Source organism: Pteronotus mesoamericanus, unplaced genomic scaffold (assembly GCF_021234165.1).
Source record: "Pteronotus mesoamericanus isolate MK-2021 breed Mesoamerican mustached bat unplaced genomic scaffold, CSHL_Meso_final contig_502, whole genome shotgun sequence".
NCBI classification, from domain to species: Eukaryota; Metazoa; Chordata; class Mammalia; order Chiroptera; family Mormoopidae; genus Pteronotus; species Pteronotus mesoamericanus.
In genome coordinates, this window is record NW_026555187.1 from 263,910 (window position 1) to 283,084 (window position 19,175).

Genomic DNA, 19,175 nt, shown 5'->3' on the forward strand with positions numbered 1-19,175 from the left:
GCTGATGAGAACACAGGGTGCCAGTTTTGTGAGGTGTGAGCAATCTGAGCTGAGGCCACAGGGCCACTGAGCTTGATATCCCAACCTAACCCTAAGATCCTTCCAACTCTTGAGATCCAGGAATCTGATGGGATTGTGAGATTATGGAGCCTGGGCACCTGGGAGGTCCAGCTATGAGCTGCCCCACCAACTAGCTGGCAGGTCCCTCCCTACCTCGAGGGCTTCATTATAGTAAATCCAGTGATGACTATCCTGATAGCACAGCAGTGGAAGCAACAGTGCTGGCTTCCCATTAGGACTTTGGGACCTGCTTTAAGCCTGGTGTAAGTCAATCAGCATGATATCTTACAGGACAAAAAGGGCATTCCCCAAGTGTGAACTGATCTGCCAGAGAACAATGTAGCCCAGGAGTGTCATGGGATTGAGCTCCAAGACTGCTATTTCAAACTGGTGCACCCTGACAGAGCCAGCTCTAGAAGCCCTCTGGAAACACAGCTTCAGGTTTCCCCTCCCCCAGGGCCACAGGGCAGACAACTGTGGTGCTGTCCCTTCCCCTCCAGGCCACCCAGTGCTGCCCCCCGAGGCAGCTCCTTCTCCAGCAAGGCCTAGACTCTCCTGTGTGAGTGAGTGGTTTTACTGTTAAGTACTAGAAGGACACCACCGTTCTCATTTATTCAGAGAAAAATCCTGAAGCAGGTCTAAGGGCTACGGAAAAGACAGAAAGGGTAACCAGAGACCACCACCCCAGCCTCCAGGGAGAGGGGGTTTCACACCAGAGCAGAAACCCCGGTGGGGCAGTAAGAAAGACCCTCTGCCCCACAGTATCCTGGATGTGGGCAAGCTCAGGTCCCTGGGTGGCCCACAAACATCTGGAGGATTTAGACCTGGTACCAAGAAGCAGCAGGCAGGTGAGAGAAGTGTATCCAAGAAGGTGTCAGGGCATCAGAACCCCATAAAGGAACGAGAGTGGCAGACAGGGCCCACCACTCAATGCTGCTGGGAGGTGACCTTTTACTAAGGAGGAGCTGCTTTGTGCCACCTGTTTGCCTAGACTCTGCTGCCAGCTGCCAGGGGCACTACCCTTGCCATAAGAATGTCCCTGTTTCTTTCCCACAGATTGTGGCTGATGTGGAAATGTGAGGCAGCACTCGCCCTGGTGTGTCTCAAGGCAGACCCAGCTTCCCTGTGCAGCTCACCACCACCTGCACTCCACCTGGAGAATCTGGGCCCCATTAAGATTCTCTGTACTAGCAAACCACACTAGTTTCAGAGCAAGTACCTCCTCTCAGTAGAATGTTGACCAGATCGCTTACGCCAGGCTGTATCAGATTCATGAGGGTAGCATGCCCTCCCCATTTTAGTGAAACAGAGTTGTTTAGATGCTCGGAGGTCGCAGTGTCTAAAGATCCCCAAGAAAACTGACCCAAAGCAAAAGTGCAATTGGAGATCCTCAGGTGAACATGAGGCCCAGCCCTTTCCCAGCCAAGCCTGGATATTGCTGCGGGGTTTGGCCATACCCAAGGCACAGAGGCCAGGAGAGAGGGAACCACTAGATGCCAGATGCTGGAGATGCAGCCATGAGTGGAAGATAGTCAGACATACACCCACCCCCGCCAAAAGCTTCCTATTTCTGGGATCTAATGCAGGATCCCAACACTTTTTAATTTTTTCCTTACTACAAAAACAATTGCATACTACCTTGAATTTGTGCTTTTCTTGAAGTAAATTGGTAAGCCACATGGTACTAAACTTCCTAAATTAGTCACTTAACAACAGAACAAAGGGCAGAGGGCAGTACAGCAGCTCTGGTCCCAAGCCACCCTCAGGCTCCTTAGGAAACCTCAAGCCCAGAGGTTTGTGGCCATGGCTGCAAAGCCCAGAATTTAGAGGCTGAACGAGGAAAACAAAGTAGATCCTTTTCCACATCACACTTCCCAGGTAAATCCCAGTCCTTGGGTACTGCCTAACCAAGAGATGACAAATCCCAAGACCTCTTACAGTGGCAAACAAGGGCTAGAGCTTTGTTCATCTCTCTCCCTGCTGGGGAATCCAGCCATCTAAACCATGATGATCCGGGAGAGCTTAAGGAGAAAGAAGAAAACAAAGCCCAAAATGCCATAAACACAGCAACTGTCTTCCAGAGAGAAACCAACACAGGGAACTCGCCACTTTAACTCTGCCATTCAGTAGGGACCTTCATCCTCCCTCCTGGTATTTAACTTTCAGTAATAAGATGACCCACACCTTGCAGCAGGCAAAGCAGGTTGGGGGTGGAGGTGGTCTCCACCTGTGTACTGCCCCATCCACCCCAGCCTGATGCCTGGGGTCCACGTTTAAAAAGAAGTTGCTGTGTGGCAAAACATATCAGTGGCCTTGCTATGGGAAACCCCATGTTTAGGCATGCTCATACCACTCCCAGAGTAACAAAGCATGTAAAACAGGCACAAAAATTAGGAAGACAAAAAGCTAGACTATATTAGAGGATACTTTCCTCTTTTTAAAATAAAACTGCTCAAAACAGCAATCTTTGGTGCTGGCAGAGAACTTCTGGTTTATCTGTCTGCATAAGGGCAAATAAAGAGTGTGGGTATCAACCAGGGCAAAAGGATTGCTTGCCAGTCAGTACTGCCAGGAGGGAGGGGGTGCGGGTGTGTCCCAGGAGCAGCACTGAGTGCACCACTGCCATCTGGTGACCATGTATGAGAGTTGTATAAAATGATAAAGCCTGAACTCCTTGGATGGGAAATGCTAAAGTAAATGGTGAATCAGCAGCAACGTGAAGAAAAGCAACAGACAGGACCAACTAAAGAGAGTCCACCTGCCTCCTGAAAACCTAAGACAAAATAAAACTAGGAAACAGCAGTAGAAATTAAAAATTTCAAGTCTGACTATGTGTTTAAATAACAATAGACTGGTCCACAGTAATAAGATTTTTTTCTGCCTCAAATGTTCAGAACACATCCTTTGAACCCAAGGCAGCCCCTGACTTGGTCAAGGCCCAAGTTAAAGAACAAGGGAGCCTGTGCTCTGGCTCCCGTGAGAACGTAGGAGACACTATGGTTGTGAGGGTGAAATAACATGCACAGCTAACATACCTGGAAGGCAGATGAGCAGCAGGGCTCACGTGACCTCTAACTGGAATGGGAACCCACAAATCGTCCAAGTCTTTGCAAGTCCTGACTTCTGCCCTGGAAGCACTTCACAGGTGGCTGGAAAAGCCAAGTGTGAGGAAGCCCCATCCAGCCACCAGATGTGGGTTAGATGTGGGATGTGCTGAATGGACCTCAGCTCCAGCCAGAGCACCTGTAGCTTATGCTGGCAGGTAACCTGGCCCATATCCTGCTGTGCCTAACCCTGCAAGCATAAGCAACCTGGAGCCTTATATGTGTGATTTTAAAGATTAAAAAAAGAAAAAAGAAAAAAAAAAGACAGATTATAATAGTACTAAATATTGACTTTTATTCTCCATTAATTTTTAACCCCTCATCTTTCTAGTCAAGGATAATCGTTATTTGGACATGTTTCCCTTAAAAAAAAGAAAGAAAGAAAGGAAAAAAAAGAAAAAAAGAAAAAGAACATGGGGTTGATATGTACTATAATCTGCCCCTCCCTCCCCTCAACATCTACAATGTGCACAGTCCAGGATCCACTTCAAGGGACCACCCATTAGGGCATCGTGGACACACGCAACACCTAGAAGCAGCCGCCCTGCAGCTGGAAGGCAAACCAAGGCTTCAGGGCTATAGTGAAGAAATGTCCACAGTCAAGTAGCTACTTTAGCTCACAATTGTGACAATGTGTCTACCTGTCAAAGAGTGTCCCCCGCTGACTTGACACAGGTCTGTTTTGGAGAAGAAATTGGGCCATGCACAGCACACACGCTCTTCTGATCAAGGGTAACCAAATGCAGACGGTGGTGGTGCTGGGGGAGGCTTTCAGCGGGACACCCCAAAACAAAACCCAAAATGTCCAAGACCAAAACCTAAACCAACCCCCCTGTTTTAATTATAATGAAAGAATGCCAATGTGAAATGTAGGCATTATCCTGAGCCCACTATTCCAAAGCAAGTGACTGGTGAGGAGTCTAGAGATAAACTCTGCCAAGACCTACAGAGGCCTGGCCTGCCCGGGAGCTTCCCAGAGCCTCACCTGGAGCTTTCGGGCCATGGCTACCACCTCATGGTCAGGAGGGTTGTACTTGTAGCAATTAGAGAACATCAACCGGACATCGGCACCAAATTCCTGAGCATCGCGGTACTCACGGGCCTCCAGTTTAGACTGAAAAGACAAGACAGGCTGTGTCTGTCCCTGCTGGCAGGAGATGGCAACAGGGAGGGTTGCTAGCGGGAACAAGTTGTTGCTTCAGGGGCTTGGAGTTTAACCCAGACCATGGAGAGGTTAACGTCCTAGTTCTCAGTGTCAGGTAGAAAAGGAGACAACAGCAATTCCCAGGGCCAGGAACTGCCCTGTTAGAATGCAAACCCATGCATGGGGTCACCATGCCCGAGGGGCAAGTGGACACAGAATCCAGAGGCAGAGCCTAAGCCAGAACTGAAAAGGGAGGGCCGGGTCCAGTTCTGACCAGGTGTACACTTGTCTTGGTGATACAGGACAGAACACTGGTCAAAAGTGGCAGAGCACTGTCCCTGCTGTGCCCATCCCATGTTCGGGCAGGCTTATTCCACTCTCAGAAGGAGAAAAATGCAAAGAAGCTTAAAATAAAATCCAAAGTCCTCAGAACATGACAGTGGAAATGCCAGCACTTGTCGTGTGCCTCCTACTGAGAGAAGACAGCAAGGCCTACCCCGTGACACCGAGTCTGGCAAAGTCACCAATCCCCACACTCTGTGAGCATCTACTGCATGCAAGATGCCTGTAGGCATTGGGACTCAAGGCCAAAGAGGGCTCCTCCTGAGACCAGGGGGGCAGCACTGCTGTCTGTGACCAAAACTGCCACACTGTTTGGGAGCATGTCCCTACGGTTACCAACAGCGGGGAGCAGGGTTTCTTTTGGCTGATAAGAAGGCTAGAGAGTTGTTGGGGCACAGTTCCGCAGTTTTGGAGTCTCCCCTGGCCCTATGGGTGCCAGCCTGCCCACCCACCCACCTTGATTGTGCTCATGTCCATGGGATGCTTTATGATGTCACAGTAGTCGTGAAGGCCCAGTGCTTCCACATCCACGGGCTTGTAGAAAGGCCAAGCATAAGCTGCATGCTTCTTGGCAAACATCTCCTTGAGGATGCCGCTGCAGCACTTGAGCTGCTCTGAGACCTTGCTGCTCTTGTCTGGTGCCGGGTGCTGCTGCGAATCAGGCACGTCCTTCTTCGGGGGCTTGACAGGCCGGCTGCTCTCCCGCCGTGGGCCCAGCTTGGTGGTCTTGGGTTCCGAGGGCAGCAAAGGCGGCTCGTGAATGGGGTCGATGGTAGTGGGGGTTGTGGTATCTGCTTTCCTCTTAATACCCTTCTTTGTCTGCCAAGAGCACAGATAAGATGGCACAATCATAGGTGTGGCATGCAGAGCAAGCCCTTAAGGTCACTCTTGAGGCCAGGTCCTTCCTAGGGTCCCAACCCTCCTGAGGAAAAGGAGACCCTGTCCCACCACTTTGCTCTGCAGCTGGAATAGGCCCTGCCAGGGGCAAGAGAGTATGTACCACTGAGTCCAGTAGTACCTGCTCTCCAAAGGCCAACAAAACTTCATAAAGCAGCTTCCTACTCAATGCCTGGGAGACCCCCAGAGCCAAGCCTACCACCAGGCCACCTCGGATGGCATATTTCAGAAACTATTGAATCAGCCCCTGCCAACATGCATAGTCTAAATCAGGAATGAGAGGGACCAGCAACCCCAGGGGGGGAATACCTTCATCATGGACTCTTTGGGGCAGCATCTTCTGGGCTGTGCTGACTTAAACACAGCAAATTCTCCTCCCCATCCCCTGGGAGCCAGGACAGACTGCATGAAGCAACAGCAAGGATGGGTAACTATCTCCTGCAAGACTCACTGCTATGGATCAGGTGGTGGGGGTGGGAGTGGGGAATGCTAGCTGAGGTGGCAGGAGCCCACCAGTAGTTGGGCCACCCACAGGAACACTCACCTTCACAGGCTGTGGGGTGGCCGCAATGATGGATGGATGGCTCTGCACGGGCTGGGGGGCCGGGGGTGGAGGGGGTGGGGGGGGCACCGGTGGGGGTGTCTGCAGTGGCTGGGGAGGCACCACTGTGACAGGGGTCTGGACGATGAGGTCTGGGGTGACAGTGGGGAACGGGTGAGGTGTGGCCTGCACAGGTGGAGGGTTCTGCTGAGAGGTCTGCGTCTGCGGAGGAGTTGATGCTTGTGTTGTGTTCGGTACCGTAGAGACGCCAGGTTTTGCTGTCCCTGCCAACCATAAAAGGGACGGGTGGTTAGATGCTGCACCTGACACATACAAGCTGAGCTTGTGGGGACACTGACACATGTAGCGAGCACACATCTTCATAGGCATAGCACAGTGTCACTGTAACTATTATCTGCTTAAGAGAGAATAGCTCAAACACCCTGGACCTCAGCTAAGTCTGTCGACCTGCCCAGGGGGCTTCAACAGTGATGGCACACGGCATCCACAACTCCTGTGAGTCCTGGCTCCAAGTACCCACTTTGCCACAAACACCCTCCATAAGGGGGGGGGGGGGAGGCTGGGGCTGAAGGAGAAGGTAACACACACTGAGAGTCAGTACCAGGACTGGGGATAGAGTGGAAAAATGTTTCTTGGCAATTTCAGGCAGTGCTATTCTCATTCCCGGAAGCACGGTCTCTGAGTAAATGTTCCTGGCAGGGAACAGGCATTGGAAGCCATGGCCCATGCTTCTGGAAACTAGGTAAGCTCCCCATCTCCACAGGGAGGCTGGTCAGCTGCTGCCTTTCTGCAGCTTTGCGGAGACGCTGGACACATAAAGCCCCACGTGCAGACTGAATCCTTGGTAACAGGGAGGGAGGGCAAGGCTCCTTGGCTGAAAGGAGATCAGACACCTCTCGGCAGGTTCTGTGGGTAAGAGGGTGACTCAGGACTAGCTCTCTTTGGCTATCCCTTAGCACTGCAGGGCAGCTGACTTCCTTCATTCCCATGAACCCTGCACTTCTGAGCGGGTGGGAAGCAAGGTGAAAGCCAAGAGAAGCACAAAGCTTATGGCATAGCCACCTTGCAAGCATGACTGTCCTGCAACACGGAGCTTGTGAACGGCAAGATACCAAAGGCAAGGATGGGCACTGACATAGACAAGGCAGGCTCAAAGATGGGGCACCAAAAACCAGGCAAGGCTCCAACACAAACACGTTAACATAATTCAGAAAACAAACTCCCAAGGTTCTAGGATTGGAGTATTAGTTAAAATTGCCTTTGGTCAAGTTCAGCTCTTTTCTCTAAAATGGAAAAGCAGAGACTATCTATGACACTGGCAGGGTGAACAATTCACAGAACTTAAGGCAGGGCTGCCCTGGGTGGTGTGGCTCAGTGGATTGAGTGGCAGCCTGAGAACCAGAGTCGCAGGTGCGATTCCTAGTAGGAGCACACACCTGGGTTGTGGGCCAGGTCCCCAGTAGGCACGAGAGGCAACCACACACTTTTCCTCTCTCTCTTTCTCCCTTCCTTCGTCTCTCTCTAAAAATAAATCAATTAAGTCTTAAAAAAATAAATAAAGGCAGGGCTCAGTTATTTCTACTTTGGGGGAGGGTCACATAGTCATGGAACCCTCTGTGGCAGTTCTACCACTGAACCTGGCCCCACTGTATCCAAATAACAGCCATCATCCTATCACTCCTCCTCTTCCACTGGAGGTGGAGAGGAGCAAACAGTGGGTAGAAATAAAGCCATTTCCTCGCTCTTACAGTGGGAGGAGAACAGTGTTGGGGTCCCCTACCTGTTTCTTTTCTCCCACGTCCTCTTCCTTTTGCCTGGACTATCATGATCTCCGTTTCTTCTGTGGGCAGTTCATTGATTTTTTGCAAGAAAAGCTTCTCCAGAGCTTCTGCCATTAAGACTATGTCATCTCCAGGCTGGAAGAGGAGACAAGTGGGGTGAGGGTCAGAAAGCCCCCTGCCTTTCTAAGAAGAGCCAAATGCTTCTCACACTGCGCCACCTACCTTTGCCCTAAATTGTGAAGCATCAAATTCAGGGTCTCCGAGCCGAACCCCAAAGCCCACATCAGGCATCACAGTCTCATGTGCCTGCAGATATGCTGAGTAAGCACCGCCCTCCCTAGTCTCTTAAACCCTGGCCCACCTAAGAAAACCATCCTAATGCCTTAAACATTTAACAATCTGCCAATCAAACAGGGGCCTTTTCTTGACACAATTCAATTCACTAGATACACTTGAATTACACAGGATTTCTTGCTACGTATGTTAGCAGGGCTCTAACCATGTTCCCCAGTGTACACCCAAGGCAGCTTGCTGGGGATCCGGGCAATGCCCATATCACAGTGTCTTAGAGGCCCCCAATTTCCCCTCATCTGTAACATGCTGTTCCCTCTCAGCTCTCAACTGAGAACCTCGACTATGCACATTTCACTTCAATCTCGCGGTGAGAGCTGAGACTTTAAAAATGCAATAAACTTCAAGAAACTCACCTACCCATCTCTTCTGGGCAATTTTACCCACTACATCAGCAGAGGTCAAAAGCTGAGTTCTGTATAGTGTCTCCCTCCAGGGCCGTTCTATTTGAAAGGGTTGGTTTTAATCACATCTGTGGTCTGAACTGTAAACAAATGATCTGGCTTCATGGCATAGCCAAGCTGAAAGGTTTGGCTATTGGGTTAAGAAGTAATCTTCAGGTCTATGTGTAAGATCAGGGGACACTTGATTCTATGGCCAGAAGTTGAGAATGGTCATGTTCATAGTTCCAGATAAGCCTCCATCACCCTCCCCCCAATGTTGGTTTCTGTTTGAGCATACCTTTGTACAACTACATTTTAGTAGTAGCCTTCTTCCTATTTATATCATCCAAATGGACCTAAGTTGTCACTGTCTTTCTCACACCTTCTCTACTATACATAGTCAAAAACTAAAATCCTGCCCTAGCTGGTGTGGCTCAGTAGACTGAGTGCTGGCCTGTGAACCAAAGGGTCGCCGGTTCGATTCCCAGTCTAGGGCACATGCCTGGGTTGTGGGCCAGGTCCCCAGTAGGGGGCGTGTGAGAGCAACCACACACTGATGTTTCTATTCCTGTCTCCCTCCCTTCCCCTCTCTTTAAAACAAACCTGAAAAAGCAACTTAAACACACACACACACACACACACACCCCCTAAAATCCCAAAGGTATAAAAAAACACATGCTTCAAGCTAACAAGGACAGCTCAGAAGTAAAATATGGCAACACCTCTCTCCCCAAAAAAGAAACACGGCCAGTCACAGGCAACGCTGCAGGTTCCATTACCCTTGCCGCTAACAGTCTCCTCTGTCAGACTCCGATCTGCTTCAGCAGCCTTGCCCATGGACTCCAGAAATACCCACCTCCTCCTCCTCCCCGTAGGGCAGCTGGACACTGGCCCCCACATCTCACCTTGTTGTAGATGTAACAGTTTGTAAACATAGTGTTGAAGTCCTGGATACATTCCTGAGCATTCCAGTAATAGTTGTTTTCCAAGCGCTTCTTTATTGTTCCCATATCCATAGGTGTTTTAATGATCTTATAGTAATCCTGGAGAGCAGAGAGAGCAAAGGGCCAGTGTCACATCCGCAGTCACACAGTACTTGTATCATAGGTGGACCTATAGATCTCACTTCAGGTCGCTCCACAGATGCACAGCCCAAAGCTCTTCTATGGTGTCAGTGCACAATCTCAAAGGCACCCCAAGATAAAGTGGACCAGGGAAGAATTCCCAAATGCTGGGTGGTGACTGGAGGAAAAATGTTCAACTTTGCCAACTGCCCAATCTGGGAACAGTTTTCTTTACCAGGATTTTTTTTTGGGGGGGCGGGGGGGAGATGTTAAAATAACCTTTGATTTTAAATAAATAATGGGGATAACATACAGACTTTAAAAAGCAGTTCCTATTTAGTAAAACCACCTGTGGCAGGTTCTACTTTCTCTCCACAATGTGAAATTTTTTGCGCCCATAAAATGCAAACTCCTATGAAGCCAGCAGTCACGCCCACCCCCTAACAACTGGATCCCTTGCTTCCTGTCACACTGAAGAACCAAGGAACAGACCTCCATCTTCAGTCAAATTCATTGGACTTTCACTTCTTTTACTTGTATATAACCTATATCTACTACTAAGGATCTACTACTATCAGGAACAACTAACAACTAAACAGGTTAACTGCCAAATGAGGAAATCCGCACAGCCTTCACAGACCCACCCCTCAAACCCGTGGATCTTATTCTACAAGTGCCAAACAGAAGGAGCCATATGGCAGGCACAGATGTCCTAAAACCCTTCAGATCAAACAGCTTTCCTCTAATTCTAGAATACTGAAAAAACAACCACAGGAGAGAATGTGGGGACAGATGAGGCAGCACCTGGGTTTCCAAGTGCAAGGACCAGAGGGCCAGGCAGGGGACCTGCATGCAGCCACCTAGCCCCACCAAGAATTAGGTTTGGATGGAGGATCAGAACCAAGTCCACATGGAAGCCTGATGGCAGGAGCAGATCTATGTGTTAGCACATGCCAAGGTCTGCTCAGGAACAGTGGTGTGGGCAGTACTGCCGAAGCAAGCCAGGAATGTGAGATTCTGAGTTGCTCTACACCCAGGAGAAAGGAACAAAAGCTACAGGCTTACAGGTTCCATCCAGCTCTAGGTACCCTGGCCAGGAAGCCTCAAAGATGAGACTAAACCAGATATTCTACATCATTCCATACTCTGATCACCTCTCACAAGAGAACCAGGTCCAACTATATCTCCCCCAGTAGAAGTTCAGATTCTGTTTATGGCCAGAGGTCTTTTAGAATAGTGCCAGGTGCTTGAAGTGAGAGTGATGTGTCAAGTGGTTCAAAGGCAAACAGGAGTGGTTAAGAGTAGAGCATGAGGGAAGAGGTGGGATAAAGACAAAAACGGGGCGGTGGGAGAAAGGGCTGACAAGGAGGCACTGGGTTTAGTAGCATGACAGTCCAACCATACACGTGTACTGATTTTGAAAGAGACAGGCATTCCAGTGAACCGTCCATCAAGGACCAAGGGCCAAAATGGAAGTAAAGATCTGGAAGGTGTGAGAGAACAGAAAAAGGAAGCATTTTTGGGAGGCCTTATTAACGTCTCCTGAAAGGGGGGGGGTGTCCCTAAAAAAAACTGGGCTTTAACATGACATTGCTCCCAGCTGACCAGCACCACTCCCCCACTCCCGCCCCTCTGGGTCCGCTCCTCACTATCCCCATCTCTCTGAAGATACTGGATCAGTGCCACTGTCAACCTGTCTCTCCTTCCCACATCAGAGCTGCCAAGGGTGATGTCAATCGTCAGAAACAAAGGGAGCCCTTGGTCTAATAGGCCTAATAGGCCACCTCCCCTGTGTCTGTCCCGCTGGCTGGGATGCTCCTGTCTAGAAATCCCAGGTCTGCCAGCGCCCTTTCTCCTCCTGCCAGTCTCACCCTCTTAGCCCTCTCCATCATCCTATACAAACCAACCCCCTTTTTGTTCTGACCCTGCCATATTTCCCTTCAAAGCCAAATTTCTTCAAATGATGGCTTCACATCCTCACCTTCGCATTCACACCGTCGCGAATCTGGTTTTTACTTCTGCGTCACATCTTCCTAAGGTCACCAATGCCCTCCTAAAGGCCAACAGGAGGGTCAGGTCGGAATCCTCATCTCTGGCCCCCCTGTAGCCTCCAGTTTGGAGACGTGGAGGACTGCTCTCCGCTGGCAGGTCTCTTGGCTCCCCTCTGCAGACTCCCACCCCCCTTCAGTGCCCTAAAAGCCATAGGCCCCTCTGGTTTCCACCCCCGGGCTTCTCCCCCAGTTTTACATTTGTTCTGGGAAGGTCACCCTCACCTGTGGACCCCACACAGCCAGTTCAGCTAGAGACCAGAGTAGCAAGCTCTCCCACGACCTTCCCTCCAGTGACAAGTCAGCTGCCTCTACTCCGTGTCATAGTCAATGGCCAAGAATGGCCTCTGAAGTCCAAATGTGGCTCCAACCGCTTCCCTGAGCCAGTTCTTGATGCAGACCTGCAGTGTCCTCCCTCTCCTGACTCTCCTCCCGAGTGCATATGACACATATTCAGTGGACAGACAGCACTGGACAGCTGTCACAGATAATAGTGGCCTTCAAGCCAGGGGAATCATGCCGGTGCGTTATCTTTCTTGAAACTGGATGCCTGGCCAAGGCTGAGGCCCCTCTAGCCGTATAGTTGTAGTATTTATAAACCCCTGCCTCAGTTATCTAATTTCAATGCCTGGTCTGAGGGGTGGGGTGTGGGGGTGGGGTGGGTGTAGGGGTAGGACTTGGTAAACAGCAGAGAGCAACTTACAGATAATCAGTCCTTGATGCTTTGAAGAAAAATTAATTAAAGCATTTGAAGAGAGAAGAGGGAAAAAAAGCGTTTGTCCCTTTTGTTCTCTGAGGTTCAGTTAGGGATGCAAGCTGAGTTTCCAGAATCATATGCTAGGAATGTGGGCAAACAGAAACCTCTCTAGAGAAAGAAGAGCAGGGGTACCAAAAACAAAAATTAAACACAAAAAAACAAAAAACAAGAGCCAGTGCAGCGTGGCCATGAAGGGGCAGGTGGGCATGAGGCTGTGCAGAGAGGCAGTTGGGGCACAGATGTGCAGAGAGGCACATAACCCACCTCTAACCAGGCCACCTCCATGAACTTACTCCCTGGGAGATAAGCCACTGCCTTTCCTGCCCTGTGCTCTGGGTAACAATGATGGCACAAATACCAAAAGAGGAGTGTTCCTGCAGCAAGCAAGCCTCCTCCCTCAGGATCTAACCAACTCTATCTATTCCTCCTGGGCAGGCTGGGCACACCTGAGAAGAGAGGGGCCAAACTCTCAAGTGCTCCCACTTCAGCTCCCCATGGAATGGAAGGAAAATTGCAAGCACTCCTTTACCCTTGTTTTAAGTGCTCTCTACACAGTATTTCCCAGGATCCTAATCTCTAAGAAACCAGTTACTGCCTCAACCTTACAGTAAGCATGTTCTCTGTCCTTCCTCATCTCCATTCATCAGCACTGCTGAAACCACTCACTCCAGGACCCCAAGGGTGCGGGAATTTAGAGCTGGGCCTCATGCTTTCACAACTCAAGTGTATCTCTATCCTGCCTGAGAGTCTGTCCTCCTCACGAACATTACAGGAGGAGCCCTGGAGGATGCTACCCTGGGTCCTGTGCAAGCTACTCACAGGGAGGTTTAGCTTGACGGCGTCCACAGGCTGCTGGAAAGGCCACGCAAACTGGTGTTTCCATAGTGTCTTGAGCACCACTTTGAGCAGATATTGCAGTTGGTTGGTCTGCCTCTTGGGCTTGTTGGGGTTGGAGGTCTCCGGGGGTGGGGGGTTGGTGCTGGCTGTGTTGGCTTGCTGGGGTTGGGCCTGGGCCTGTGTTGTAGACATCTGGGTAGTTTCTAGTCCATCCCCCATTACGGGCAGATTTCTTAATCTCGTCCCAGGGCCGCTCTCCGCAGACATGCTACTGATCCCATCACATTCTTCACCAGGCACTCTAAAAGGGAAAAGAAAAACCACCATCAGCGGAGAGGTGCCACCATAATGACAGGTGTTTCCCACCACCAGTACAAGAACTGATATCCTCTGGCAGAGACTGGTTGGGTCAGGTAGGCCAAGGAGCCACTCCATGCACTGACTAAAAGGGCTGGCTCTCCTTTAAAGACACATCACCCAGCACGGAAGACAGACAGATATCAGTGGGGAGGGACAGCACACGGAAGTGAGCCAAACAGGAGGTGGCAGGGATACAAGCTGAGTTTCCAGAATCACATGCTAGGAATGCGGGCAAACAGAAACCTCTAGAGAGAGAAGAGCAGGAGTACCAAAAACAAAAACAAACAAACATACAAAAACCCCACAGAACCACAGGCAGAGGCTATAGTTCTATGAAGCTCTGGAGAAGGAGGGACAATAAGCAACAAACCAGGCTTTCGTAACATCTGAAAGCTTTTAGGGGACAGGGAGTGGGAGTGGGAGTGGGAGAGGGAAAGGGAGACGGAGAGGGAGGGAGAGAGGGAGGGAGGGAGGGGATTCCCCAAAATGTCATTTACATTAAAATTCTTGTTCTTATTTGTGACTCATGAACCATGGAACCAAGCCAGTTGTTTCATTTGGTGAGTGGAGGCCAGGCAGGGAGGAGTAGGAAGTCTGGCCACCTGTGCATTGCTGAGTGTTTCAGGCAAAGCCTCCTACTTACTAAGGACATCTTCTGGCCACTTAATATAATACATGGTTGCTGATTAAAGAAATCCCCACAAGGAACTGCTGATAATACAATAATGAATTCATACTTGGCCTACCATTTTATTGCACTAACTTGCTTTTCAAAGCTTACTTATAGGGATACAGAAAGGCACATCCCCATGACCTGCATGGGGGAAGGGAGTAGTGTGAGGACCTCCCTCCCAGTTCAGTGCCTGGCTGAGCACCCTATCCTCTGGACTCCTCTCACCTGAACCACCCCTGCTTAAGGCCACACCAAATTCTGCTGAAAGCATCCTTACAAGCGCCAAGTTTGTGCATCTGTTCAGTTCTTCTAAAGGGACAAGCACAGGTCAGGGGTACACGTTTATACTGCCAAACCCACCCCTTACTCAAGAGTGCTGAGAGTTCCCACACTCTATTAATGAGAAGAAACATTTGTTCACACGTGTGCTGACCATCTGCATTCTTTTTGTGTCTGTTGGCTAGGAACTGCCTGCATCACAGGAGCATCTCCACTAATACCCCCAAGTGGGGATGAGAGAACAACCTCTCTGGCAGAAGTCAGTCAGGCAAGGACTTAGAAACGGGGGCCAAAATAAGGCAGGGCAAGCTGACTGGCTCTGTCATGGCTTTCTTCCTGGAGCACACTTAGCACATGCCAGGCACTCTAGCTATTGATGAATTACTTTATGATTCAGTCTGGGTGTAATTTAAACCAAAGCTCCCACAAAGGTTTTCTATAAATGCACTTCTGGCAAATGATCAAATTTTAAAAGCACCAGGGGAAAGCTTGATATATAAAAGCAACACAGTGATGAGTCTTCTGTGGGGCTGTGGAGAGCTGGACCTCCTGAGGCAGGCAGGCTGACCACCCCACATGTGGATCCCAGCCATGTGTCCCCAGTACTGGGGTTCTGGTTTCAGGATGAGTCTGAGGGCTGATGAAACTGACATGGCCTTCCTTCCACAATGCTCTGGTCAACCGCAGGTACAGCTATCACCTGGCCAGAGAACATGAGGAAAGCATGCTGCTTGGTCCAGGGAAGAGGCCGCCACAGGGAGGGCACCCATGTGGGAGCAGCCCAAGGCCACCGTGTATAAGACCCTGAATCTTAAATATTCAGTATAAAAACTGAACCCATGTTTGCTTTAAGAGGAAGGATTGTTCTTTATTATCCTTTCCACCAAACAATAAAGAGATTAACAGTGCCTTTTGCCTATTTAGAGATGGGATGTCAACCATTTAAAAAATACTGAATAATTCATTAATTCCTTTAGCTTACAGGAAAGGACCACACTGCAGAGAAACACACTTGTGCCACCTGCATGGAGACACCCAAGGCACTAGATGGAAAGTGTGTTACAGCAGGTGAGTTGTGTGCCCTGAGGTGGTCTTGCAATCCCATGCTGAACCTAAGTACTTAATAAGGTCCAACTGTGTCTAAGACACCAGGCAAGAATTTATAGTCTGCACCTTCCCAGAGTACTCCTGAGCCTCAAAGGCGGGGGGTGGGGGGTGGACGACACACGATGACATGCGGCTCCTAAGACAGCCAAGCTCTAAGGCTGTGTGCTCTACTGGAGAACAGCTATCCACCAAGCAGAACACTAACAGGAAGGGCTTTGTGGGTGCCAAGCTGCTTCCCGCATTCCCAAGTTCTTGCACACATGGCACTAAGGATGGGGAAGGGGTACCCAGTGCTGACATGAGAATGTGATAGGGACTGGAGGTGAAGACCAGCTGGGCAGCAGCCTGTGGGGAGCATCCCCAAGCTGAGAGAGCAGTGTGTCAGGAGTGCAGGATCATGAAGGGTATTCCCCTGAAGCAACTCCACCTGACAGTGGGCCTGGTAAGACACGGCAACAGCATAACAAGCTCACAGGAACACTATTTGGTCTACAATAGTTTCCAAAGGCAGATGTAACTGGGTAGGTCTGCTTCGGGCTCTGGGAATACAAAGCAAGTATCCACTGGGGTACTTGTGGTAAAAGTGTGGCTACAACTAATGGCCATGTGTAGTTCAGAAAAGCAGTGTCTGTGGCATGAATCAAGACAGGGCTTTAGGGAAAGAGACGCCACTGGTGGGAGGGAGGCACATGAAGTGTCCCTGATTAGGAGCTCAGAAGGAGAGGTAGGCCCCAGAACCAAGATCTGAATAAAATGCACCATAATGAAAGCAGCAGGGAGGCCACCTACAGGTAGATCCAGAGAGAAGCACCCTAAGGCTGGGTGTAAGTAAGCATGGAACTGTCAGAAAAAGCTTGCTCAGAGAATAGAGAACAGATACTGGTAACCCAAGATGTAACAGGGTATGGTGTAGTGAGCAACCTGAAGAGGAGACAGAGGTAGGCGACACCTCAGAAGCTACATTTGGCCGTGCACTGTGCCTGGCAGACAAAAGGTGTCTTCATCCTGAGGTGAGTGGCAAGGAAAAGGGAGAAGAGTATTTCTCCCCAAGCTCTCAGGTTTAGTTGATCAACAACAGGACCTCAACCACAGAGAAGCAGGGTCTACAACCACCTGTAGAGCTACATGCCAGGGCTTGGGTGAGGCCATGGAAGGGTTTACACACTATTATCTGGACAAAATTTAACAATTTGTTTTGCTCTCATGGTATTTAATTTTACTTATAGCCATGCGTGGCTTCTGATTTAGTTTCCTTTCAAAATAAAGGTACTATAAATAAAACAGTAAGCTGATTTAAACACCACCCCCCCCACCACCACAGTTAAAGATACAAGTATCAGGACAGGGGTGAGGCAGGAGACGTGAGGGCAGCCTGCCCTCCAGGAGAGGTGTGGGAGAAGTGGGAAGGCTGGCCACACACACCGAGGGCCTCTGGTTTGTGACCTCACTCTGTGACTCTTTCCAGAAGGGAGGCAGCCAAGACTAACGGCGGGCTGCAACTGGAGAAGCCAGTAGGTCAGGAGAGTTTGCAGGAAACTTCTGGAAGAGAGAGTAAGGAGGAAGAAACATTCACAGGACATCAGAGACTTCCACGGGTAGGTAAATGGATGGGGTCATCATTTATTGGGCAACTTCAGAAACTGGGGTGGGGGCCAGTGAAACAGGAAGAGGAGATGGGGTAAATGACACAAACAACTTGCCAGCTGGCTAGGAGCCTTTGATCCAGTGGCTGTGAATGAGGCAGAGAGAGGTACAGATATGATGAGTGCTTCTATCTACAGAGGGGCAGCACTACAGAGAAGGAAGTATGTCAGTGGGACTAAAAATGCCTGCAACTGGCCATGTAGAGGGACCAACATGCCCGAAGGGACAAAAAGGGACAAGTGGCCTCATCACAAAGGGAGCCTGGATGTGCAGGTGAAGTGAGCATAGCAGGGAGGGTAGCATTAAGTGAAGACAAAGAATGATGTACAGTTTGGTTTCCACCATTAGATTTCCCCCAAAAAGCAGATCAGGAATCACACAGCCAAGCTTCTGCCAGGTGAAGCCCTTCAGGCAAGAGGCAGGCAGGGGTGGCCCCCACCCTAGACAAGTCATTCAGGCCTCAGGACAGTGGAGCCCTGTCACCCAGAAGGACACCTGATCCCTGCCACACACTGTCCCACGAAGAGGAAGCAACCCATACATTTTCTACCAAGTAGACATTCTGGAGTTTTCAAGCAATATCCCTAAGGCAAGATAAAATCAGGGTAACTGATTTTTGGAACTTTGAGGCTGAGCTTTGCCTTTTTCTTTTTCCAAATGGACTCTCCAAAAAGTAACACTTCTCTTCACCTTCAAGCCAGGGTCAGATGGGCTACCCTCGAGAGCAAAGAAACTAAATTTTCTGTTCAGAACAGAGCTTTTCTTGTCTTTCTTTTCTTTTTTAAAGATTTTCTTTATTTTTAGAGAGAGGGGAAGGGAGGGAGAAAGAGAGGGAGTGAAATATCAATTAGTTTCCTCTTGCACGCCTCCAACTGGGGATCCGGCCTGCAACTCAGGCATGTGCCCTGACCAGGAATTGAACTGGCAACCTCTCAGTTCATAAGCTGGCGCTCAATCCACTGAGCCATACCAGTCAGGGCCAAAGCTTTTTTTACAGGAAACCTGACCCTGAACTCTGCTTCATCTGTGTGCTTTAAACTACATCCACCACAAAAGCACAAATCCCATTCCTAGACAGCCGGTTCATGTCTAACACATGGTAACAGGTAAATCCTTAAAACATCTCTGAAATTGCATCTGACCTCATCCCCACTTTAAAGATAAGGAAACCAAGGCACAGAGAAGTAATTTACAGAGGATGTGGAAAGATTAGGCCTAACCAGCCAGGGTGGCCAAGAATCTGACACATGATTCTTGGGAGTTTCGGCTGGCCTCTGAACCACTCATGAACTGAACAAACACCCCAAGGAGGGTCCAAAGCACATGGTTGGGACAGGGTGGCCACCATCTTAACAAACATGAAAAACTAAAGCATTAAGCGTACACACTTGCAATGCCTGAAGTCAATTCCATAAGGAAACTGCTGGAGGTTTTCAGTTCATATGTGATGACATAGCATGTGTTCAAGAGATGAGATGGACCTGGGAACCACAAGTACCTTGAAATTTATTTTAAGGAGGTTCTGAGGAAAACCAATGAGAGGTTACAACCATGGCCCCGATGTCAGGGACCGCCATATACAACAACTGGGCCATAGGGAGTGCCATGAGATGCCCAAGACTCCTGTTCTGCACCCACTCGAGGGCCACCCTTAGAAAGGCTATGCCTAGAAAACCTGCATCAGCCCTCCCATGACTGCTGGCAAGTAAATCCTTAGGAAACATCAAGAAGCCATAGATAGATACATAAATGTCATTCATTTCTATTGCAGCAAACACAGGG

General features: G+C 49.6%; 1 protein-coding gene across 4 annotated transcripts in view; it reads right to left on the reverse strand.

The window, feature by feature from the left end:
• Positions 1 to 19,175, reverse strand: part of BRD4 (bromodomain containing 4) — a 78,682-nt gene that overhangs the window by 20,318 nt on the left and 39,189 nt on the right. For 3 of the 4 annotated variants that reach the window (XM_054578824.1, XM_054578823.1, XM_054578827.1), the window contains exons 2-7: positions 13,313 to 13,631; positions 9,530 to 9,667; positions 7,890 to 8,025; positions 6,092 to 6,372; positions 5,107 to 5,469; positions 4,150 to 4,278 (exon numbers count right to left, since the gene is read on the reverse strand). In XM_054578824.1, coding sequence (XP_054434799.1) covers positions 4,150 to 4,278; positions 5,107 to 5,469; positions 6,092 to 6,372; positions 7,890 to 8,025; positions 9,530 to 9,667; positions 13,313 to 13,597 — 1,332 coding nt within the window. In that variant the 5' untranslated portion in view covers positions 13,598 to 13,631. Of the gene's footprint in view, positions 1 to 4,149; positions 4,279 to 5,106; positions 5,470 to 6,091; positions 6,373 to 7,889; positions 8,026 to 9,529; positions 9,668 to 11,669; positions 11,742 to 13,312; positions 13,632 to 19,175 lie in introns of those variants that run through there. The other variant, XM_054578825.1, reaches the window with a different exon arrangement.